General features: G+C 32.4%; 1 protein-coding gene across 1 annotated transcript in view; it reads left to right on the forward strand.

Moving 5' to 3' along the window:
- LOC117108048 (extended synaptotagmin-2-A-like) overlaps window positions 1-24,120 on the forward strand; it is a 48,789-nt gene that overhangs the window by 20,269 nt on the left and 4,400 nt on the right. The window contains exons 10-20 of the mRNA XM_033249896.1: window positions 519-589; window positions 2,125-2,210; window positions 4,976-5,024; window positions 5,884-5,973; window positions 7,047-7,121; window positions 7,259-7,345; window positions 9,324-9,473; window positions 10,198-10,257; window positions 11,194-11,378; window positions 23,280-23,375; window positions 23,747-23,875. Of these exons, the coding sequence (XP_033105787.1) occupies window positions 519-589; window positions 2,125-2,210; window positions 4,976-5,024; window positions 5,884-5,973; window positions 7,047-7,121; window positions 7,259-7,345; window positions 9,324-9,473; window positions 10,198-10,257; window positions 11,194-11,378; window positions 23,280-23,375; window positions 23,747-23,875 (1,078 nt within the window). The remainder of the gene's footprint in view (window positions 1-518; window positions 590-2,124; window positions 2,211-4,975; window positions 5,025-5,883; window positions 5,974-7,046; window positions 7,122-7,258; window positions 7,346-9,323; window positions 9,474-10,197; window positions 10,258-11,193; window positions 11,379-23,279; window positions 23,376-23,746; window positions 23,876-24,120) is intronic.

The raw sequence follows: 24,120 nt of genomic DNA on the forward strand, positions 1-24,120 counted from the left end.
AATTTTGATACCTTAACAATGGATTTTTTAACTTTTGTGCTTACCATTTACTAACAAGAATTCATGGGGCAAGTGATATATCTTAGTTCCCCTAGTATATGCCCACCACCATTGGAACACAAAATTTGGCCAATTTGTTTTTTTTTTTGTTTTTTTTTTGTGGGGGTGGTTGGTGGTCTTATACGTGATGAATTCCCTTTTCAATCAAATGGCTATTTTTTAACACAGTATGCCTAATTCAAAATCAATATTGGATGTTTTTTCTGAGTATATTTGTAGAAGTCATACCCTGGTCTTTTGCATGCGAAAAGGCTGGTACATGGAATAGGGCATATAGCAGGGGGTGGGCTTACACCTGAGGAACCAGTACAGTATTACTATTTTTAATTTGTTTTATAAAGTACACTGTTTGCATTATATTACTAGTTTATTTCATCATAAAAATTGATAAGCTACTTGTTGGTTGAGTAAGAAATTGATTTTTATTTATTGATATCTCATGTTTTTTTTCTTGTAAGTTGGAGCTCAAAAGTTTAAGACGAAAGTTATAAACAACACATGCGACCCAATTTGGAACAAATACTTTGAGGTAATACATGGCAATACTTTATTTTTTAATTTCAAGATTGTTATATCATTTTCTGTATTAGTATTATTAATATTATCATCAATTATTATTGCCATATTAAATCAATCAATTATTATCATAGAAAAATCATCTAATCCTGAAGCTTGTTTTCAATACGATCGCTACACGCTATCGCCGAAAGATTTCGGGGATGCTGATTGGTCGGTCAAGTCGGGGAGCCTTCCTGATTGGGTCCAGAACTGCTACGCAATACAGTTATTGCACTGAGAATAGTAGTGACAGTGTAGCAATTTTAAGGGAACCAGGCTTCACCATTATCATCATAATTCATAAAAATATTTTCCTCATGTGAAATGGTAGCTAACAAAGGAAAAGCCTCATTTCATTTAATTTATTGCGCCATATTTATATAACATAGGCTTAGCCAGCGAGCCGTCTTGCCTTCTTTTGGATGGCCTACAATTATTTAGGACAGCCACTTTTACTGTGACGGCTTGGACGGCTTGGCCTAATCAGCTCGGCCTATCCTACTTGGGCCTGGTCTGCCTTTAGCAAATTCTTTATATTCTTCAAATCTATCGAATGTTACATTAAACTAAAGCTAATCATATTTATGTTTGTTAAGCACAACTTTTATTGATTGTTTTCGTACCAATATTTGGTGGGGATTCCCAAAAATTTAAGGCTTAACCTTTGCCTACCCGGTGAAAAGTTCATTTAAAAAATGCGTCGCGTCGTGTTAAAAACATTTACACCCCGCTGGAAAACGGACGGTTTTGAGTTGCCCACAACGCATGCACATGGCTCTCTGCAAATTAATAATTGAGATTCGGTTCCCCGACATAATATTCCTTTGGATGTCCACCCGTGGTAGTTGCCAGATTCTTGGAGATTTTCATTTCAAATTTAACGAAACAGGTGTATATAGAATATCATATTATGTAATGTTGCATGTACGGTAGGTGGTCAGGTATTGACATCAGGTAAAAATTTTGAAGTAGGTAACATCCACTTTCCAAGCATCCTTCCATTTCTAGGCCATTGTCTATGAGAGACTCGGGCAAACTGCAGAGATTGACCTGTACGATGAGGACGCAGGCACCGACGAACCAATGGGAAAGTGAGTCTTAGGGACTTCATTTGTATTCCAATCAAACTGTGGTTTCATACCTGTGATTGGATGAGAAATATAGAGAATTACAAATTGATTAGGATTATTATTATTGAATGATTGGATTACTAACTTGTAATTTATTTGACAAAATCTAGTTCCATAATTTCTTTTCAGAAATCAACTTTCTTATAGAGGAGCGCTGTAAGCGTTTTCATAGAAACGGATACCAACGCTATATAAATTTTCAATATATTATTACTAAAATTATGCCAATTTTTATTATACTTATGCAAATTTGTATGCAGATTATATTCCAAACTACTGCTATGGAACCACTACTGACTGTAATACACATGTGGTGACCTTTATTCTTAATGCATGTAAATAATTTTGACTTTTTCTAACAAATTATTATTTTCAGACTATAGTTGATGTGGTCGATGGACAGTTTCTAAACCTTGATCTCTTCGATCATGACCCACACAGTGCAGATGACCCTCTTGGAAAGTGAGTGGGAGCTGGGTGTCAGTTACTGACCCCCAAACTCCCAAACTAACACAACATATGTTATAAAGCTCTCCATTTGGCTTTAAACATATCACTATCAGAAACATTGGCTAACCATAAACCATAATTTGGAATTACATTTGGTTTTTAATGCCACGGCAGTTTTTTCTTTTAAACATTATTGGTAATTGTTGCATATAACATATTGTGATTGGTGGTTAAAAGCAATGCACCCTCAAGCAGTAAATCACAAATTGGACACTTTATGAGAGCTAATACTTATTAAAATGGGTGGAATTCCCTGGTTACTGCTAATAATTCCAAGTTACTATCAGTTCCTTTCGGTCTGTTTTCCTAGTTCTAACAAAATGATTAATTAATTTAATGTTTGTTTCAGAAATAATGGATGTATATATAATTGATATACTAGTAGTTAATGAAATTATTTGCATAATATGTATTAATAATGCCTAATATGCATCGCAGCATAATAAATGTATTTCCAAGCAGAGGGATGTCATTTCAGTTCAGTTTGGGTATTTTCTTTTGCTCCGTCATATTCTTAAATACCAAGAACTTTTTTACTTCCCACTTTCTGCCACCACCACCACCACCAAACCACAGCTGAGCATCCAACACCAACATCCCCAACACACCGCTAAATTGACCTGCTTACCATCTTTCAGATCACACTCATACCTAGCCTCCAAAGTAATTCCCACCCCAAATTACCATTTTACTTTTTACCCATTCTCACTTCCCTATCTCCCATTCCCCATTGCTCTATCAGTCTCTACATCTGCTGTTATACCCTGGAATAGGTCTTATTTCGTGATTTAAAAGTTCTGTCCTTTTTATCCAAATTTCTGTGACAAATATATTTTATTTGCCCATATATGGGCTTGCCAGTGTAACCAGGGCAAATGAAACCTTGTCACATATAACATGTAAAATAATTCCGGTACATATTTGAACCCAGGAAATTTAGGATTGGAAGGAACACTTCATGACTACTACGCTACTGCTTCATTCCACTCCATATTTTTTAAAAATTATATTAACTTTATTGATACAATATATTCATAAATAAATAATACTAAATTCATTCAAAGAGGTTGTTTCATAAGTTGTTAGACTCAGGGGAGGGCAAGGGACTAATTTCCTCCATAATTTTGTGGTTGAAATTAGTACAGTAGTTTGTAACTAAAATATATTCTTAAGCTGTGGGTGTGGCACTTTGTACTGCACCCCTACTTTGCTTCACCCTGCACCCCCATCCCCGCTGTAAAACCTTCCTTCTGTACCTCCTTCCCTCATGCTTCACCTATGCACCAACAGTATATCTATTTATTGGCAAACATGTACAGTATTACCTACAGTGTACACTGTTTGATAGCACACGGGGGAGCACTCAGATTTTATACTCAAGGAAGGATGAAATAAATAATTGTGAGCCAATAGAAAAGAATATTTCAGGTTATGAGACAGGTGATTTAATCTCATAGATTCATATTGCTACTTTATATCATCACTCTCAAAATGAAGAATCTTTAATTCTGAAATTTTGGTACAACTACCATTACTATTGTTATGACTATTATACTATCATTACTATTGTTATGGATAATATTTGTTTCTTTGTAAAGTTCAGGACATAATTATTTATCTAAATAAATACATGCATGATGTATAACATAATCATACATAAATGTCATAAAAACACTGAAAAAAAAAACAAGTCCTTAATGAATCATTCAGGGGCTCACAGCGACCTAAGGCAAGACTTTTTTTCATAACTTGTTTAGCGAACTTATTTTTATTAAGATCGTCAAGTCCCAGGCAGAAAAAGAGTAAAAACATTTTTTTTTTCTTATTGATTTCAAAATGGTTTTGCTGAAAGCATCTTCACGAAAATGTGAATTTTCGAGATAAAAAATGTACCACCTAGACCTTTTTCTTTGTTCAAAGGCGAGACTTTTTTTATTCCTTGTTTCGCGTACTTATTTTTTTAAAGATCATCGGAGGAGGGTGGAATAAAAATATAAATAAAATTTAGCTTTGGCAAAAACATCCAGACGGAGGAGGAAATAAAAATGCAATTTTATTGGTGAATGTAAAATAGGATGGTTAAATGTTTCAAATTTATATAATTAGGAAGAAATCTACATTTCTTATTTTTAGAGATTTCAATTCAGCGGAGGGCGTAATAAAAATATAGAAAAATTTTATATTTTTTTCTGAAATTTCCACTTTCTTGTGGTGGCAGGTGCTCTAATTGGCCAAAAATAAAATGTTTTTCGTTTTTTTCCTCGAAATCATTAATATTTGCAGTCGGCAGGTTCGCTAAACAAGGTATAAATAAGTTTCGCCTAATTATATAGGCCCTAGATATAGAAAAACAGTTTTATTCAAATTCCAATTAACATACATCTTGGCAACAATGCATAATTGTGATGATATTTACAAGTTTTTTTAAATGTATGAATAAGACAGTAACATGCAAAAGTACAAAAATCAAATATATAAATTAAGTAACATTTTAGACAAATAAATATTTCATTCTAAAAACATCAAAATTTAATTATTATTTCATGAAGATTACAGTGTATAAAAAATATAAAATTTGGACAATACATCCAGACAATTAACTGTTAATTACAACAAGTTTATATTACATCATTTGTTAAAACAAAAAAAAGGGGACATTACATACAAAACGAAACCAAAATATTAAATTAAATAGTTGATTTTTTTTATGTTTCTAGCTTGAGTCTGGATATTGATCATATTTCACAAGCTGGAAGCCTTGATTCGGTGAGTACCTTAATTGATGAACAAATAGATAGTAATAGTTCACTAATATAGTGAACCTATCACTATATTAGTGAGAAACAATCTGTATGTTTACTGAACTGTGGAGATGTTCTTCAGCGGGGGTAGTGCCAGGATTTGTCTGAACAAATAGATAGTAATAGTTCACTAATATAGTGAACCTATCACTATATTAGTGAGAAACAATCTGTATGTTTACTGAACTGTGGAGATGTTCTTCAGCAGGGGTGGTGCCAGGATTTGTCTGACAGTTTTGGCCGATGTTCCTGACGAAGAGAAAAAATAGGCGTGGTCAGAGGTTGCTCAAAATCTTGAAAGTGTTCCTGGGGAGAAGCTAATAAAATATGACAATTTAGGAGTTTCAGGTGCTAATATTTAAACAATTTTAGAGTCTACTAATATGTAGAAAATATATATAAAGTTTTTTTTTCCCCAACAATTTGTGGTTTTATTCCCGATTGTCGGGGCGGCAACTCTCTCTGAAGGGGGCCCTAGCGCCACCCTTGTTCTTCAGACTTTTGACCTCTGACTCACGTGGATTGCTGCTCTCCTGTGTTTCATGTGGAGTGGGGAAATACAGTTGACATTAATGCACCATCTTTTGAAAGAAACATTTACTGTGATCTATATTTTCTTGTGAAATATATCCCGTTTGCATGCTAAAGAACGCAGTACACTCTTTCAAAAAATAGCTGGAGATTTTCTCCCAATGCACTACTCAGTTTATCACCAGAATTACCCGACTAGAAATTTCTTCATACTGTCATGGGTTGTCCTTGGTGTGTTTTGCACTAACGAAATCCAGTCCACTCAGATCGAATTGATTTTTATTCGTATTTAGTGGTTACCATTAGAAGATGCATCAACTGGCCAGCTACATATTAACTTGACGTGGCTGAGGCTTAGCCACACAATGAACGACTTGAATATTGTAAGTAGATAACATGGTTTGGTGTTCAAGGTGTTCTCTTTCCAAACACAGGATCCCCGTTCAAGCTTAACATGGGTTGTGTAATTCATTTGATAACTCCTATTAAAACCTATAAAACTTCCAATCTTTTGATTATTTATATTTATATATTTTTTTTTGTAATATTAATTAAAACTGCATTTCTGTGCGTAAATAGAATTGCTTATTTTGTATAATGTGCACAATTCCTCTGTTCTTTAGAGCCTACAGTTGGCTGTGTATAATTATTTTTATTTAATTTTTATGTGATTTTTGGCTGTTTTGAGTCTTATCTGAGAGGTGACCCATACAACTTTTCAGAAAATTGTTTGATTACCTTAAAGTGACCCATTAACATTTAATTTATTTATATAAACTCTTATTAAGATTTAATACTATTCCATTTCACCTGAAAGCAAATTCATTTTATTCCTAATAATTTTTTATATTGACGTGTATTTATAACTCTTTTTAATAATATTAAATATTATTCCATTTTCCCCCAGCAAAATCAATCTTATTCATAATAATTTTTTTATATCCAAATGAATTTATAATAACCAAGGTAATTCAACAAAAGGACGCACATCTCGGGACATCAAAGGTTATAACTCTGGCATCGACGTTCTAGGCGCACGTGCGTCCCTACACGCTGAACGTCACAAAACAATAGCAACCAGACCATAAACCGTCAGCGTACGTGACGATTTACCCACGCGCGTGTTAGTTGCCATGTTAGTCGCGCGTCGTGCGGTGATTACAAAGGCCTAATGATATTTTGCACTAACATTAGACTGATTTCAACATTAATTTTACCAAAATTGTGGTGAATTGTCGTTCATGAGACTCACTTCGCAGAAAAAATTAATAAATGTTCCGTATATAAGATGTGTATAAGAGACAGAACTTAGCTTACCTGCATTGAAATTTTGAAAATTAAATTGAGAAACATATATTTTTTTAATAATATTGACATTTTGTATTACACAAATTTTTAAAAATTGGTGCAAAATATTACCATTTCTTAACTGTTATATACTGTTTATTTTCTGTAGACGACCAAGAAGTCTGCAAGCTTGCCAAGTCCTTTTTGCATCCTATCTCTTGGCCATGTGGATCATAAAAGTCGTGTAAGTTGTCCTGCGAATTAGCTTTTGGGTGTTAAAATTTCATAAATATTCTGGAAATCTAATTTTTTGATATAATCAAAACAAAATATAAAATATGAGATATTAAGACTAATAATGGTTTTCCTTTATATTTTCAGCCGATTTTGGATAACAGCAGTCCTGTATGGGAGGAGGTGTTTCATTTCCTAGTGCAAGACCCAAATGTACAATCCCTTGATGTAACAGTAAGAAACAGTCTCCACTATCGAGTATTTTTAAAAATCACTCTTATAATAAATAAATAAATACAGTTGAACTCGCCTAAGTCGACTGTGCCTAAGTCGAATAATTTCTAAATCGATTTTATCTTACATGGCAAATTGTTGTGTATTCCATTATTTAACAATCTGAAAGTCAAATTTTATCCAAGTTGAACAATATTTCAATGGCATTTTGGATTCGACTTAGGAAAGTTTAACTGTAAATAAATTGGAGAATTTGTATAGCGCCTGTTAGAAAAAAATTATTTGTCACTGGCGCTTAAAGATAAAATAATTATTGATTAAAGAGATAGGTTTTAAGGAGGGTCTTGAATACATTAGTATCAGAAGTTGATCTAAGATTAGGTTGAAGAGATTAGTGGAAAAAAGGAAAAGACCGTTTGCCAGTACGAACATGCAATACTCTGGGGACAGATAACCTGAGAGAATTAGACTGTCTTGTGGAACGTGAAGATAGTTGTTGTGAGATTGATGAAGAAAGATAGTGTGGAACGTAGCCATATAAGCATTTATGAGTGAGTAAAATAATTTTGAAGTTTAGACGTTTACTTATCGGTAGGCAGTGAATGTCTTTCAAGCTAGGTGAAACATGATCACAAATTTTAGTGAGACAGTTCTAACGCTTTTGTAAGGTTCTTAATTTAATAGTAGAGGTGTCCCATACGATAAAAATCTACAGAAATCAATTTCAGAGGTGATAAAAACATGGACGAGTAATTCAGCAGTGTAGCATGAAATATATGGACGAATAGATTGAATTCGTCTGAGGTTAAAATATCCAGATTTACAGATAGATGAAATGTGGTTTTGAAAGGTAAATTGATTGTCAAACAGTACACCCAAATTTTGTGCTGTAGTTGACAACGATATATTGACAACCTCTACGGATATATGAATTTGATGAAAAGAATGAATGCTTCTAGATTTTGGAAATATAGTAAGTGATTCTGTTTTTGTGGGTTGAGTTTAAGTTTCATTGTAGTCGTCCATTTCATAATGGAAGAAATACAAGAATAAAGAGTCGATCCAATGTCAGTAGTGAATATCAAGTTCAATACACATATAAAAAAATATAACAATAATTAATAAACGGAAAAATTAAGAAAACTTCCTAGGATAACATTCTTAAGATAAATGACAAGGGGGAGGGGGAGGGTGGGGACAGCCCAAACAGAAAAAAAAAAAAAAAGACAGAAGGGTAAGGAAAAGGAGACAAAATATTACAAACATGTACTGTAAAACGTGAATTATTATTAAGAATAATTATAAAAATTATTAATTGCAATTAAAGATTATAGATTTCATTCAAATTCTCAAAAGAGGGTGCTCAGCCCACATGTGTTCATCTTTGGCATGGAAAATGTGGGGGAAAAATCGTAAGTTTTGAGAGGTGGTCTTGAAAGACCTTTAACGGTATGGGCTTATTTCAAAATTTATGTAGAAATTTAAAACGTTTAGTGTCAGCAGGCGAGATGAGCCCATGTGAGCCGATTTCAAGAAGGGAAAGATTGACCTATGGCCAGCATCACTAAGATAGGAAACCAGAGATGAATACTTTATTATAAACTTTCTTAAATTTGCAGCCTTAATTTGAGTAAGTGTAATGTGGAAATGGGTTTACCAGGAAGATATAAAAATATGTTTATACCTCCCTGGTTGCACATTAAGCATGATTGCTAGTATCTATAGCACATTTAACAAAGTTTGTGGGTTTTCCCCAGTTTCTGAAGCACCACAACTCTATATAATGTGGATACCACAGCACTATATAAATAAAAATTTCCTTCGCATATTTAGGCCTATGAAGAAGAACTGTTTGAATAGTAGATTGATTTTTATTAATTGATTACCTGAATTGATTGAGTGATTTCTTTATTTATTTGATTAGATTGATTAAAAAGACTTAATGAATGTATTTGATATATTGTAATTTGTTTTCTAGGTCAAAGACCACAAGAAAGACAAGTCCCTAGGAGTGTTAAATGTTCCCTTGCGACGGGTACTCTCGCAGTCTGATTTCATCCTAGAGCAGCCTTTCACCTTGGACCATTCGGGTCCCCAGAGCCGACTATTCCTCCGCCTCTGCGTAAGGGTAAGTCACCAATAAGAAATACTGGTGTCAAAAAACTTGCACCATGTCAGGCAATTTTACCTCATTAATTGAGACTTGCCCTCCCAGAACCAGCATATAGTCTCTAAATGCTAAACTGAGTAATTATATAAGAATGTGGCTGTATCGTATACTTTAGTACAGAGAAGCTGTAATACTTTTACTCATAACTTTTAAGCAATATAAGTTGATTCTAGTAAATGACCCATCATTTTAAAGCTTATAATGTGGAGAATAACAATATATTAAAAAGTCAATTTTCATTTTTTTGGTCACTGATGCAGATTTTGGGATGGGAAGCCTCAATTTGATAAAGACTATTCATCCAATGCTGAGAGGCAGTGTCACATTTGTAGTATACAATAGATGATTTTGCTCAGTTTGCAACAATTATGTTTGATGTAGCAAAACAATTTTTCCTTGCAAATTAATAAGTAAAAATGAAGTAAATTTGCCAAAATGATTATAATATATATATATATATATATATATATATATATATATATATATTTATCCCCGACGAATTGTGTTATTTTTCTACTCTTCTTGGGGGAGGGGAGGAAACTGGGGAAACAAATTTTCTAGGGGAAATTTTTTCCTACCCATGTGCCCCCGTATATTGCCACCACTGCACTTAAAAGCAAATAAAAGAAGCACTAGATATAATATTTTACTATTTGAGTTATTTTTATGTTGTGGTTTCTAGGCTCTTGAAGCAGCTCCATTGAAAGGCAGATCCAGCGTTTCAGACCCCAAGGGATTTATGGTAAGCAAACAACTAAATCAATACAAACCAGTCTCATTACTATATAGTAAGGTACAATTTTAAACAGGCACTGTACAAATGGTTTTATAGTCTTCACAGCTATTGGCTCAAAATATTGAGGGGTGTTTTTGTTTTTGCCATGAAAATTTAGTTTTTCTTCCCTATATCTCCAACTATATTAGGCACTGGAAGAACCTTGGACAATGTAAAATCCAAATCCTAAAATACAAAGAGAATGCTAGAATGAGTATCATATTGCAGTTGCTTGCCATGTATTTCTCACGTTATCAGTGGGTATTGCTTCAAATCCATAAACATTTCCTCTTCCTGTACTTTATTATGTTTATACAAACTAAACCTCTTGTGACCACTAGTTGTTAATAGTGTCATTTATTTTGATCTCTAAGTAACAGGAAATGTTGATGGGCACTACCACGCCATAGCCCATAATCCAAACCTCTACTAAAATATCATTAAGTATCAAACATTCAAATATATATTTTTTAATCATTAAATGTTGTGTTAAAATGACTCATAATTTTCTTTTTACTTAAAAAATTCTTGATTGTTGTCTTGGTTTCTATATATATTGTTGCTTTTTTTATTATTAATATGACTTGTGTTTTATTGTATTAAATACTTTTTAAAAAGTTGAAAAAATACATAGAATTACTTCCGTAAAGATTAGCATTCTTTTAAAACAACCCAATTCAAATTTAGGATCTTCATTCTTTACATATATTTGTTTTACATTGCTTTCAATGTTTACTGTATTGGCTGGTCACACCACTACTTAGTGTGTGCCATTGTTCGAAGAGTGAATACCTAATAAATCTGAAATTTGAGGCAGTAAATAATGTATGAACAACTAAATATAATAAAGACAGACAAACTGGTATTGAAGCAAAAAATAAGATATTCTTGCTTCTGTTTCAGATTGTGAGACAACGAGGAAGCGCGAGTGAGACCGTAGACAACCAATCAGATGACAGAACTTTAGATGATGTTGACGCGGTTGATGAACCAGTATTCAATGAAAATCACACAGGTTCAGACGACCTCATTGTGACCGATGACAATGCAAATCCTGAATTACGAAAACGTAACGTTGAGTCTACCAAGTAAGTCAACTATGATCACCAGTAACATATTTTGTCCCTTACGAATAAAAACCTTGATTTCAGCTTAAACATATTGATGTAGAATTTTACTTGTGAGTTATCCAGTTTTAGTGTCATTTGTCAAGTTTAAAATTTTAATGGGTGAAAAATATGCGCTTTTATTTTCCTTAATTTTGATTCTTACCAAGTATGTCAGACATGCTCACCTGTAATATATTTTGTTCCTTACAAATAAAAACTTTGATTTTGTCTTGTTTGAAATATTGATGCGTAGAAAAAGATAATTTTACTTGTGAATTATTCAGTTTTAGTGTTGTATGTCAAAAATAGTATACATTTTAGTGCTGTTATGGGTGAAATATGCGCTTTTATTGTGCTTTTGGTTTTAAGTTTTCCCTGTGTTTAAAAAAAAACACCAAAAAACCATTGTTCGTATTTTTTGTTTTTAGATTTTCATTTGCTTGTTTTATAACCATTTTTTAGAATTCATTTTTTTTAGTTTTAAAACATGATGCTATGTTTATGTTAATGCATTATCGTAGTTGGCCTGTTTCTGGCTTTGATTTTTTCATGATTCTACCGAAAAACCTCAAGTGACCGTGTCCTTTAAAGGTTTCAAATTGTTTGATATTCATTTGGAATGCATTTTAATAATTCAATAATTTATTTTTTTTTTCTTTTTTGTGGGGAAAACATTGTTTCCGCTGCGCAAAACAATACAGGATGACATTGTTTTTTTTTTTTTGGAGACTGCTTTTGGGAATTGGTACTTTAGCTATCTCCCCCCCCCCACCCCCTCAACGGATTCATATAAAAGTTACCTTGTATTACATTTTGTTTTGACAAACTATATCAAGAAATATAAGCAGTACCTGAACTTGTATATCTTCCAATCACTGTCGGTGATTGTTCTCTGACTGGGAGGACAATATGTTTGATTTATTACAAAGGGCTTGTGTTCCTTCGGGATACCATCAGTTTTTTCCTGTGACAAATATTTGTGATTTGCCCCTATTATCCCATATATTGACGTGATGATGTCATATCCCTCACTTATGTAAAAATCACAGGCATATGTCACATGAAGCTTTTAAACAGAGTTTCAAGACAACATTTTTATTGTGCAGTCATCATTTTGAATAACCTATTTTCATCAGTATTGTATAGGGCCTAATAGTGTACAATTTGAACATATTATTTAAAATTATATGGTATTAGCAGGTGATATGACACATATATAAGTTATTTGTATAATAAATTATTCATTTTAGTGCAATATTATATAATATTATAAACTTAATTGCTTCTAACAACATATGTGCATGATTTATAAATTCCATTTCCAAAGCTCTTTTTTTTCTCCTATAATCTTAGTCACAATATACAATGAACCAGTTATTCCTTTCATTGTTAGAGGTATTATAACAACTCAAGTGCTGACTGTGTGAAGGAATGCATAGGTTACATATCAGTTCTCAACAAGATGGCTGTTATCAGAAAAGCACCACCTACAGACCTAGTGCAGTATACACAAGGAGATGTCAAAAATCGACATCTCCCTTGTATACAGACTACAAAATAAATAACACTAATTATTATGTAATTATTACTAATTAAATCAATAATAAATTACAGTGCACAGTCCAATTCGAGACCACCCCAAATTTTCAGGTACCGAATGTTGTCTCAATTTGGAGGACGAACTTTAATAATCTTGCAATTGAAACGATTCCTAAATGTGCTTTTATTGGCTGAGTCTTTGACTACCATCTTGTTGAGAGCCAATACACAACTCTGCATTTTTGGAGTATCTAATACATTGTAGTTGAATGAGGCTTTCTTTATTCCTTGTTTTGCATACTTATTTCTTTAAAGATCATCGGAGGAGGGCAGAATGAAAAATAAAATTTTGTTTTCTTATTTAGCAAATAGTTTTGCCAAAATCACTGGCAGATGGAGGAGCAAATAAGAATAAAATTTTATTGGTGAATGTAAAATGGGGTGGTAAATGCTTCAAATTTATATAATTAAGAATAAATATATATACATATAATTGGAAATCTCAAGGCAGAGGAGGGCGTAATAAAAATAAAGAAAAACTTTTATTTTTTTTTTCTTAAATTTCCATTTTTCATGACAGTGGGTGCGCTAACTGTCCAAATATAAAATTTTGATTTTATTTCAAATTATCAATATTTGCATTCGCTAAACATGGTATAAAAAAAGCCTCAACTTAGTGTTCTCGTGTTCTTATAATATCTCTATAGCACCGTCATTGTCGTACAGTCAGTGCATGCGTTGGTGTATGCATCTAGTGTAAGTGTCACGTTGTAAACTATGGTTTTTGAATTCTAACACATGAGGCTTAGTATAACACATTTCTCTGCAAGCTGCGATGAGGACGGCAAAACAGAACAACAAGAACCACCAACACCGAAAAGAACGGTAAAATCTATAAAAGAAAAGATTTTGAAACAGTTGTGCTGTGTAATTTTGTAAAACATTAAATTTTTCTACAAGACTTTTTTGTACAAATAAACTTGTAAAGTTTATCCATTTAGACAAGAATCAAAAATGTGCTTTTATGATTGGACTTTGTGATTGAACACTTTTGTACTGGACAGTATTCAATGTTTGAAATGCTTTTACTATATTTGTTTAACTCTTTCACTACGTAATTTCCTATTCCATATTTCCCATATCTGGGCGGAATAAAATGCAGGAAATTTGGGGAAAATAGGAGATATATAGAAAAAGCGTTATAAGTTTTTAATTGGCTTTCAAAAATATACAAAAGTATATATATTCTTTATCCTTGAGACCTTCTCTGTCTAATTATAAGAAAGTTGTCACTGTCGTTGGTGCTAGTGTTATGCACACTTTCACTATCATCACTATCATGACTAGGCCTAGCTAGGCCTACATTATCATCATCGCTAATATCCATGTCATCTTGTGATTCAGTGGCAGTATTTGAACAATCACTATCACTCTGGGTATCATCATCATTGACATCCCACTGTCTGCGAAGCACTTCTTCTGCAGTTAAATTACGTCTTCCAAGCGCAGCCATTGAAATGTTACTCAAAACAACAATGCCTAGCCTGCTTGAAGCCTGTTTCAGCCTTTATTCAGACGGAGAGCCGTTTTCAACGGCTCAAAATAAGGTCAAAGGTCATGCAGATTGTTGTTCAATATAATATATGCAAATGTCATGGGGATATCCCCGGGATATCCTCATTTGTTTACAGTGACGTCAACAAGCCGCTGTCGGCGGCTTTCTGCTCAAACTGCATATTTTATCTGCGCCGCTGTGAGCGGCTCGCCGTAGCGAAAGAGTTAAGGTACAGTTTACCCTCCAATTCGAGACCACTATTTAGAGGGATTGCTTTGTGACAATTGTGATTTGGTTGTTATTGAAAGTGGTCTCAAATTTTAGAGGGGATCTCAAATTTGAGGGTGCACTGAATTAGCGTCCAATTTGAAATTTGAACAGGAAAATATTCCCTTGTAACTAGTAACAAGGCAAAAAAATAGGCTAGTAACTAATAACTTATTTAAATGTACAACTTAAGCAATTTAAAATTTTAAAACTTTTTTTTCAACTTTATTATCCCATCAGAGAAAGTGTATCGTTAATGTAAATAAATTGTGTGTCATACTCTAACATAGATGATCAATAACAGGTCATGGACCTGACCAATTTTACTTCACTTTAAAATATTAACTTATATGACCAAAATAATTTTTACTTGGTCATTTATGTTATGTCCTTGTTATGTAGTGGTGTATATTATTGTTTTAGTTTAATTAAACTTTATATTTTTGTCATCCTACCGATGACATAATGTGGCTGGTGCTAGGCTTAATCTTGCTTCTGAGTTATTATGCCATGCTGACCTATAATGTTTTCAGATGCTATACAATGTGCTATTATTTTTTCGTTGTATTGTTTTCATAGTATATTACAAGAAATATTATTAGTTAGCTAGCCCTATCCAGACAGTCACACTTTATTTGACAAAAAACTGTTGTATGCCCATATATAGTCATGATATGCCTATATTTGTCATGATGTGATGTCATCATGACCATATTTAGGCATGTCACATGTTTAAGTTGATACAATTTTATAGTCTGAACAGAGCTTAACAATAATATAGTATAGTTGAGTTTGCCAATGCATACACTACCTAAGTTTATGTGACAAATTTGTGTGATGTGATTATATATAGACATGATGGTGTCATATTACTCCTAAATTTGGGCATATCACATTTATATGCCACATCAAGTTTGATAAAAAATGACAAAAATTATATACATCAGCCAAACATACCATTATTTTTGACATTAATTGTCTTGCCCGTAATTTATTGTTTCACTAACCCGATCATACATTACGTATATTTCTACATTGCTATTTATAAATATTTTATCATCGTTCTAATTCAATTACTTCCTTAAATACTTAAAATGTAATACCAATAATCTTAACCAGCTGTGCCTTCTCAGATATGAATGGGCTTTAGCTAAAATATAGTCATAGGCTTATGTCTATGGTAACTCTTCCAAATGTAATCACTTGAATACAACTTCCTATCCAAAGATATAACATGCTTTACTTGAATTATAATAAATTATAATAGAAATATTTATATATAAAACAACTGAAATATATTTGCTTTTTTTAGATTATATTGTATTTGTGAAACAATTCATGCCTATTAGGATTGAAACCCAAGGCCCTCCGATTTTTATTTGGTGCTATACCGCCTGAGCTGAGCTTGTAGGCCAATTCTCTCTTGGATTTTGTCTTTACCTACCTACCTACCTACTGTACCAGTCAGCATCATGCATTATCTACACTTGCTGCCTTTTTTTCATTAGGACATATTTTTTAAAGGTTGTGATATATTTTCAATTGGTTTTTATTTTATATCTTGGTATAGTTGGTATATTTCATTCCGATTTATAGTACAATATTGTATTTTGTAAAAATTATTTGGAATAGTATAAAATGATGATATATTTATTGTAACATGCTATATTTGTTTGATTGGTAATGTTATTATCTATATTTTTTTTTTCACCTTAGAAGTGATCATAATTATTTTCATCATCACTACCACAATGATTATTATATACAATCAACTATAGCTTATAGAATATATATATATATAAGTTAAATATTTTTATATGTAATTTGAATTGGATCTATAAAGACACAGAGAGACTCATAAAAGCCAGACCGAGTGTTCAACTTAGAAGTGATCATAATTATGAAAAAGAAGAGTACATTTATTTATTGGTTTACTAAGTATAATTTGCCATTTTCACTTTTAATTAAAAATATAGGCCTATACAAGAGGGCATGCTTTTACTGAAAAATGGGGAATTTCATTTATATAAGAATTAGTATCATCAGTATCATTAATAGTGTTTTTTAATTGTAGCCTGCATTTTCCGCATTTATCTTGACTATTGTGGAAAAATGGCACCACAGTATTATAATTTTGTTCACCATCATTATCATAACCACCATCATCATTACCATTGTCATCACAACCATTGGCACCACAATCATCGTCATCATTAATATTATCTGTTTGTATTACCATTGGTTCTAAACGTTTGATCTGATGAGTCATTTAGTAGAGTTTAGAAAATGTTGACAAAGGCTATCAAAAGCATATAAGCTTTTCTTGTTTGTGGAATAAAATAGTTGATAGCATTTAATTGTTGTCATTATTGATTCTTAAGGGCTGGGATTTTGTTGGGGGTTTCCCCAGTTTTGGAATTGTATCATATTTACAACAGGGTTCAATCTATGCTGCGATGGGTGATACTTACAGGTAAATTGTTATGGAGTGCTTAAAAGCAAATTCACAGAAGCACAGACTTGCAGAAGCAAATATTGTCTTTCGTGAATTTGAATTGGTTGCTTACAGAACCAACAAATTTTACTCCAGATAATTTTCTTTCTCCCCACCCTACTCCCCTCCTACAAAAAAACATGTCAGTCACTTTAATTATCTCAGAGCAGTCACTTATCATGATCAATACCAGCATTGTCTTGATTTTTCTCTCTCTTACTTTCTTAACTTAGCATAGAGGAGTTGTCCAGATGCATTATGGTAATCAAATTATATAGGCCCAGGATTCAATGTAAAATGTATACATGTGAAACTCCTGATACACAAAACAATCTGATTGTACATCTGAGCAGGGTGTGTAAATACAATGCGTGTCCCAGAAAAGCAATAATAATTGTTCTATTTAACTTCAGTCTGCTATGTTAAAATCTTTTCCCTGTATAATATAAATTTTTAGCTTTCCCCTCACTTTTCCCCCTCAATTTTTGATGTGCGGCTGGCATCGCCGCTAATCTTTATTTTTAACATAAGTTTTTACATTTTCTATGGTTTGCAATAATGGCAAGTTATACAAAGTTATGCTCATTCTTTTCATATTAAATTTACAAAAAGCTGTTATTAGAAACTCTGATACAGTATAATCCAAACTTAAAACATCTCGGGGTAGGGACGTTATTCCAATTTACCCTAACCAAACTATGCATCACCAGGTAGGACATTACTCCACTAATATGACAAGCATACCCCAACCCTAACTGTACTATGCATCACAAAGTAAGGATGTTGCTCCACTAAAGGTGCTGGCCCCTACCCACCTAAACCTAAAGAAATTAAACAATTAACTGTCATATTACTAAATATTAGCAATAAAACAAAATGGCTATTGATGACTGGTGTAGATAAGGGTTACAAACTTAAAATAGCATGATATTTTGGTTGATAGAAATTATGACAAATAAAATACATTGGAAAAAGATATTCTGGAATCAAATGGGCAGTCAGGATGAATCAAGATTAAGTACAGAGAACACTGCAGGCTTTTTTATTTTATTTTTTTTTATTGAGATCAAAAAAAAAAATTCCCAGGAAGCCACTTCTAGGTAAGGGGTTAGATTTTTTTTTATAAATTTATGTGACATGTGCAGTTATGACAATATAGACTATCTTATATATTGGAATAAACTAATAATATAAATAGATTTATTTTGTTTCAATTATATGAGAATAAACTGGTATTTGTATCTTTAAAATGATTTATTCCTCTCATTTATAATGCAAATGCCAATGAGTTTAAGTGTAAGTAGTATTCTTAACTGAATTATGTAAAATTTTGGTTCAGGAATGTGTTTTATCATTTTGTTTGTTGTATCACATTATCACATATATGTAGTCCTTATCACCAAATTCTCTGGATGTATCTACAAGTTATATATTGCACTAAATGCTTATATATATGTTTGTTTTTTAAATATCTGCATGATTCGTATTGCTTATATTTGTGGTGATTTAAATTCCATTTTTACTGTTTTCATAAAAACCTTGGTATTATATAATATCCAAAATGAATTTGGTCAAAATGTTGTTTACAGATACTTTACTAATATTATGCATTGAAGTGTTGGTATTTCATGCACATTGGTACCAGTACAGTATTATTTTTATTGTCCATAATTGTTTTGCTATGTGCAAATATATGCACACTTTACATCAGACAGCATCTACATGGCACTTACCAAGGGCATAATGTGAGTTTTAATTTGAGGCTCTACTTCAAAGCTTAGAAGTAACTATGCAAATTTTTAAGGAAGTGTGCGATTCCACCGATCTGCACATATTCGATGTGAAACCACGGAGATGGATAAGACATCCGCATTAATCGCCAGCATTTTCCATCGACTTTAGTATCATTATTTTAATTATATGAAAGTATACTTGCAAATAGTAATTTAGATCCCTTTTTAAGACACTTTCTGATACATTTTTATGATTCGGCAGAAACGTAAAACAGATATTGTCCGGAATACCTAACAACCACTCTGTGCCCGCGACCGCACAGCCGGCCATGTTTTCTTCTACAAAATGATGTTGTTTGTGGGACCTTAGTAACAATATCCAAGGGGCGGGCTTAGTGGAAAGGTTTTTCGAAAAATGAATTCTGCACAAACCGGTAGATCACCTGTGGATTTAAAATATTCTGGATGGGCCACTGGTTGACAATGTTTTCATAATGGTGTACAAATTCTAGAATTTGTGCAAATCAGTTGAGCATGCACACTTCCTTTAAGAATTTGCATAGTTAATTCTAAGCTTTGAAGTAGGTAGCCTCAAATTAAAAAACACATTATGCCCTGGGTAAGCGCCATGTAGACGCCAGTCGGATATAAAGAAAAAAACTTTTATATTTTTCTTTGAAATTTCCATTTTTTTCATGCCGGTGAGTGTGCTAACTCCCCAAAAAAAATTGTTTTTTTGTTATAGTTATTCAGATGTTAAGAAACAAATACATTAGAAAAACAAAACTCCACTTGCATTACAAGAATTTGCACAATACTCATTCAAGATGATTTCAAGTATTTGTGAAATAATCTTGTTTATTTTTAGTCTCATGTATACTTTGATTGAAACCAGGAACTCAAACCCAATATTGCCCAGGGGCAGACCCAAAACATTTTTGAAACGTCTTATTTCAATACATGGCATTGTATGTACTGAAATGTTAAAGTGTAGTGGCAAAACAGATGGAAGTGGTGTGTACACACATTCATGGTTAAAGCTATCAAAATTATATATTTTTAAGTACAATATTGGGTTTGAGTTCCTGGTTTCAATCAAAGTATACATGAGACTAAAATAAACAAGATTATTTCACAAATACTTGAAATCATCTTGAATGATTATTGTGCAAATCCTTGTAATGCAAGTGGAGTTTTGTTTTTCTAATGTATTTGTTTCTTAACATCTGAATAACTATAACAAAAAAACAATTTTTTTTGGGGAGTTACCACACCCACCGGCATGAAAAAAATGGAAATTTCAAAGAAAAATATAAAAGTTTTTTTCTTTATATCCGACTGGCGTCTACATGGCGCTTACCCATGGCATAATGTGTTTTTTAATTTGAGGCTACCTACTTCAAAGCTTAGAATTAACTATGCAAATTCTTAAAGGAAGTGTGCGTGCTCAACTGATTTACACAAATTCTAGAATTTGTACACCATTATGAAAACATTGTCAACCAGTGGCCCATCCAGAATATTTTAAATCCGCAGGTGGTCTACCGGTTTGTGCAGAATTCGTTTTTCGAAAAACCCATTAACGTCAGACGTAAAACCTATTGTATTATACAAATGATGAGTTTCTATCAAGTTGCCCCAGGACCCTTGCATCACCCCACCCTTTAATTTAAAGAAACAGACCTTGTCTGTCAATCAAGTAAGAAATTACCGAAGAAGTTACAACAATGATATAAAGCATACATAGCAAACTCCTAGTAATCAATTACTACCACTGTTAAACGAATAAGCAATGGTGCCATGATGCAGCGTTGGATTATCAGCAGATATCAGCAGGCAGTCCGCGTTTAACACCCGTTCGGGCTAGAACTGGAAATGACCGTTTCCAGATTTATCCCGTGTTAGACTCCACAAAAAACTTGCTCAAACGCACCCCAAGTATTAAAATTCGCGATGGTGTGGATTATGTATTATTATATATTTATTTATTTATATATTTATTTCAAAAACATCCACAAATCCCAGTAAAAACTGAATTGCTTGGGATTTACATAATAAAGCATAATTACAAAAAGACAATTATAGAAAAAGACAATCATAAAAAAGGACAAATTCACAGATTAATAAAAAATATAAACAGATAAAAAGAAGCAAAAAAGAGGGAGGTAAATATTATATACAAATTTTGAAGTAGAAAGAGGGATGTAAAAAATATAACAAATATTACAATTTCTTATCCGAGATTGATCAGTACACCTTTTGGTTTATGTTACTTAATTGACTTGAAATCATATTGAATGATTATTGTGTAAAGTCTTTTTTCTAATATACTTTTTTCTTTATCTGAATAACTATAACAAATTATTAAATTTAAAAAATACTAAAAATTACTGACAGAATGTTAACATTGCTGTATAAATTAAAAGTAGCAAATGCAAAAATTCAGCCAATTAAAATAATTACCAGAATCAGAGGCAAATTTAGGGGAGCCAGCCTGCCCCTCCCCCCCCCCTTTCGGACATCTCTAGATGTAGAGAATAGACCCTTCATTATTTACAATTTATTAATAAATGTTCTTAAGGTAGGAATTTTACATAGAAATTTTTAAATACAGTAAGAAAGTATAATACATACTAATATTAATTGAAATGTATGCGTGCATTTCAATACTTAGAGGATGTATTATAGTTTCTTATCTGAGATTAATCAGTGGACTTTTCAGTTTCTATGTTACTTTCAATTGATACCATCTTGAATGATTATTGTGTAAATCCTTGTAATGCAAGTCAAGTTTTGTTTTTATAATATATTTGTTACTTTATCTGAACAACTATAACAAATTATTAAATTAAAAAATGAGTGAGTGCTAAAAATTACTGACAGAATTGCTCTATAACTAAAGTAACAAATGCAAAAATTCAGTCAGTTAAAATAATCAACAGAATAGGACACTCATTAATTAAAAGTTAATAAATACTCTTAAGGGAGACTTTTTTTATACCTTGTTTAGGGAACCCGCCACCTGCCAATAATGACGATTTTCAATAAAAATATAATTTTATTTTTGGCCAATTAGTGCACCGGACCCCACAAAAAAAAATGGAAATTTCAGTTCTTAAAGTTTACATAATTTCCCCCCCCCCCTAATTCTTTGACATCTTTAGTAAAATATGTTCGCGATACAAAGTATAAAAAAAAAAAAGAGGTTGATATAATTTAGAAACTAAAAGTTATAGGAATAGGTAGAGATTCATTTTGAAAGTAACCTACTTCTAAGGTTAGTAGAAAAAGATATGAGAGTAATAAGGAAGTAAGCAGGATAATGTCAGAAAACGGGAATGTCTGCAACTGGTATGTTTCTGTTCCTTAAAACCAACAACCAACTTCATGTCCTCAGCATGACATTAAACTCTTTAATGCATGGCATTTCTGCTTAGTCCAATAGTATTCACCTTAACCGCATGGTGTATTAGATGGTAACATTATTTGTGTATAGGAAATTAAGTGATGGTAAATTTTTGCTATCAGATCTGCATAAGATTTTAATTGTAACAGCATGTTCTTGGAGATTGTGTCATTTCAAACTTTGTGGGATGGAATAGCGATTCACATTGTACACCCTGTAACTATTATAAGGCACTTATATCATTGAGAATATTTATATTAATGATTCTTATTCTGTTTCCGTAATTGAAAAACCACTATGACAACTATGAATTATAGACATTGCACTGTAGGTCATCTGTATACAGATTATTATTACTTAATGATCATTATTAAAGTTATCATCAACATTATTAAAAAGAGCGTCCCATCTCAGCCTGATATTAAGGGACCCTCTTACATAAATGAAATAGAAATAGTAGATATTTCATAAACTAAGTGTAATAATAGACTAAGGTACTGGAGATATTTTTTTAGCTATTTAGATAGCTTGTACCATCACAGGATTTGAAACCAGGCTGCTGGGGTCAGAAGGCAAACATCTTAACCATCTCCAGTATGGTTACCACTATTCAAAGCAGCATATTGCTTTATGATATCGTGAGATTCTAATGGGAATGTACACCTAATGGTGCAGTGGCGTGGCCAGGTGGTACTCAGGTTGCCCCTTTCCAAATTACTGTATACGCCACTGTGAATCTCCCTGTGTCACATAGCACATCATTTTCTGAGACATTAGTAAAGCATGGCCTATATGCATGATGCAGTACATAATAGTTTTTGAAAAATCACCAGTGGCGGCTGCAAAAACTTCCTATTACCATACTTTTTTTTATGTTATCTTGCAGAGTTCCCCATATATTGTACCCATATGGCCGCATTCAGTTGAGTATAAGCTACAGTCATACAAGGTCAAAGTTAATGGTTATTGTGCAGAAGGCTACGTAAGTTTCATCGCTTTAAATTAGCGTAATATAAAAACCGAACAAAACCTTATCATACCATATGTTTACAATCATTTTGTAATAACAATACTGTTTGTACAGACCCTTATATTATAATATATATCTTAATTTATATTATGTCTGCAGAAAGTTTATTTTTATTAAATTAATAGAAGGATGATTGAATGAATTACCAGTTCATCCTTATTAAGTACATACAGGAATGATCATTATGACACCAATACACCAAATATACCAATTTACTTCTACTCACTTATACATACTTTAATGTCGCATTTTTATTTCTTAGCTCTATAGGAAACATATGTGTAAGTAGTTTTTTTTTTTGTTTTTTTTATTTTTATTTTCAGGCAGCTTATTGGTGTTGGTTCAGACCATACATCAAATTCATACGTTCGCTTATATTTAATGCCTGACAAGAATAACCGGCAGAAGACTAAGGTTGTCAAGAAAACTAGAAATCCTGTTTTTAATGAACGGTATGAAAATTTAATTCTTTTTTATTTTTTTCATGACTTTTTTTTTGTATTTGATTCTAATTAACAAACAGTTTTCAGGCAAACAATATATTCATGATAAGAGTTTATTGTGATAAAACATCATCATCAATTATATTATCAATTAGCAAGGAAATATATTATATAAAACCTGTCTCTTATACACATCTAGATGTGTATAAGAGACAGGTGCTACTCAGATGGAGGATACTGGCCTATATAATTTA

The sequence above is a fragment of the Anneissia japonica genome, unplaced genomic scaffold (genome assembly GCF_011630105.1).
Source record: "Anneissia japonica isolate Jap-2015-1 unplaced genomic scaffold, ASM1163010v1 scaffold287960_len3192837_cov198, whole genome shotgun sequence".
Taxonomy (NCBI): domain Eukaryota; kingdom Metazoa; phylum Echinodermata; class Crinoidea; order Comatulida; family Comatulidae; genus Anneissia; species Anneissia japonica.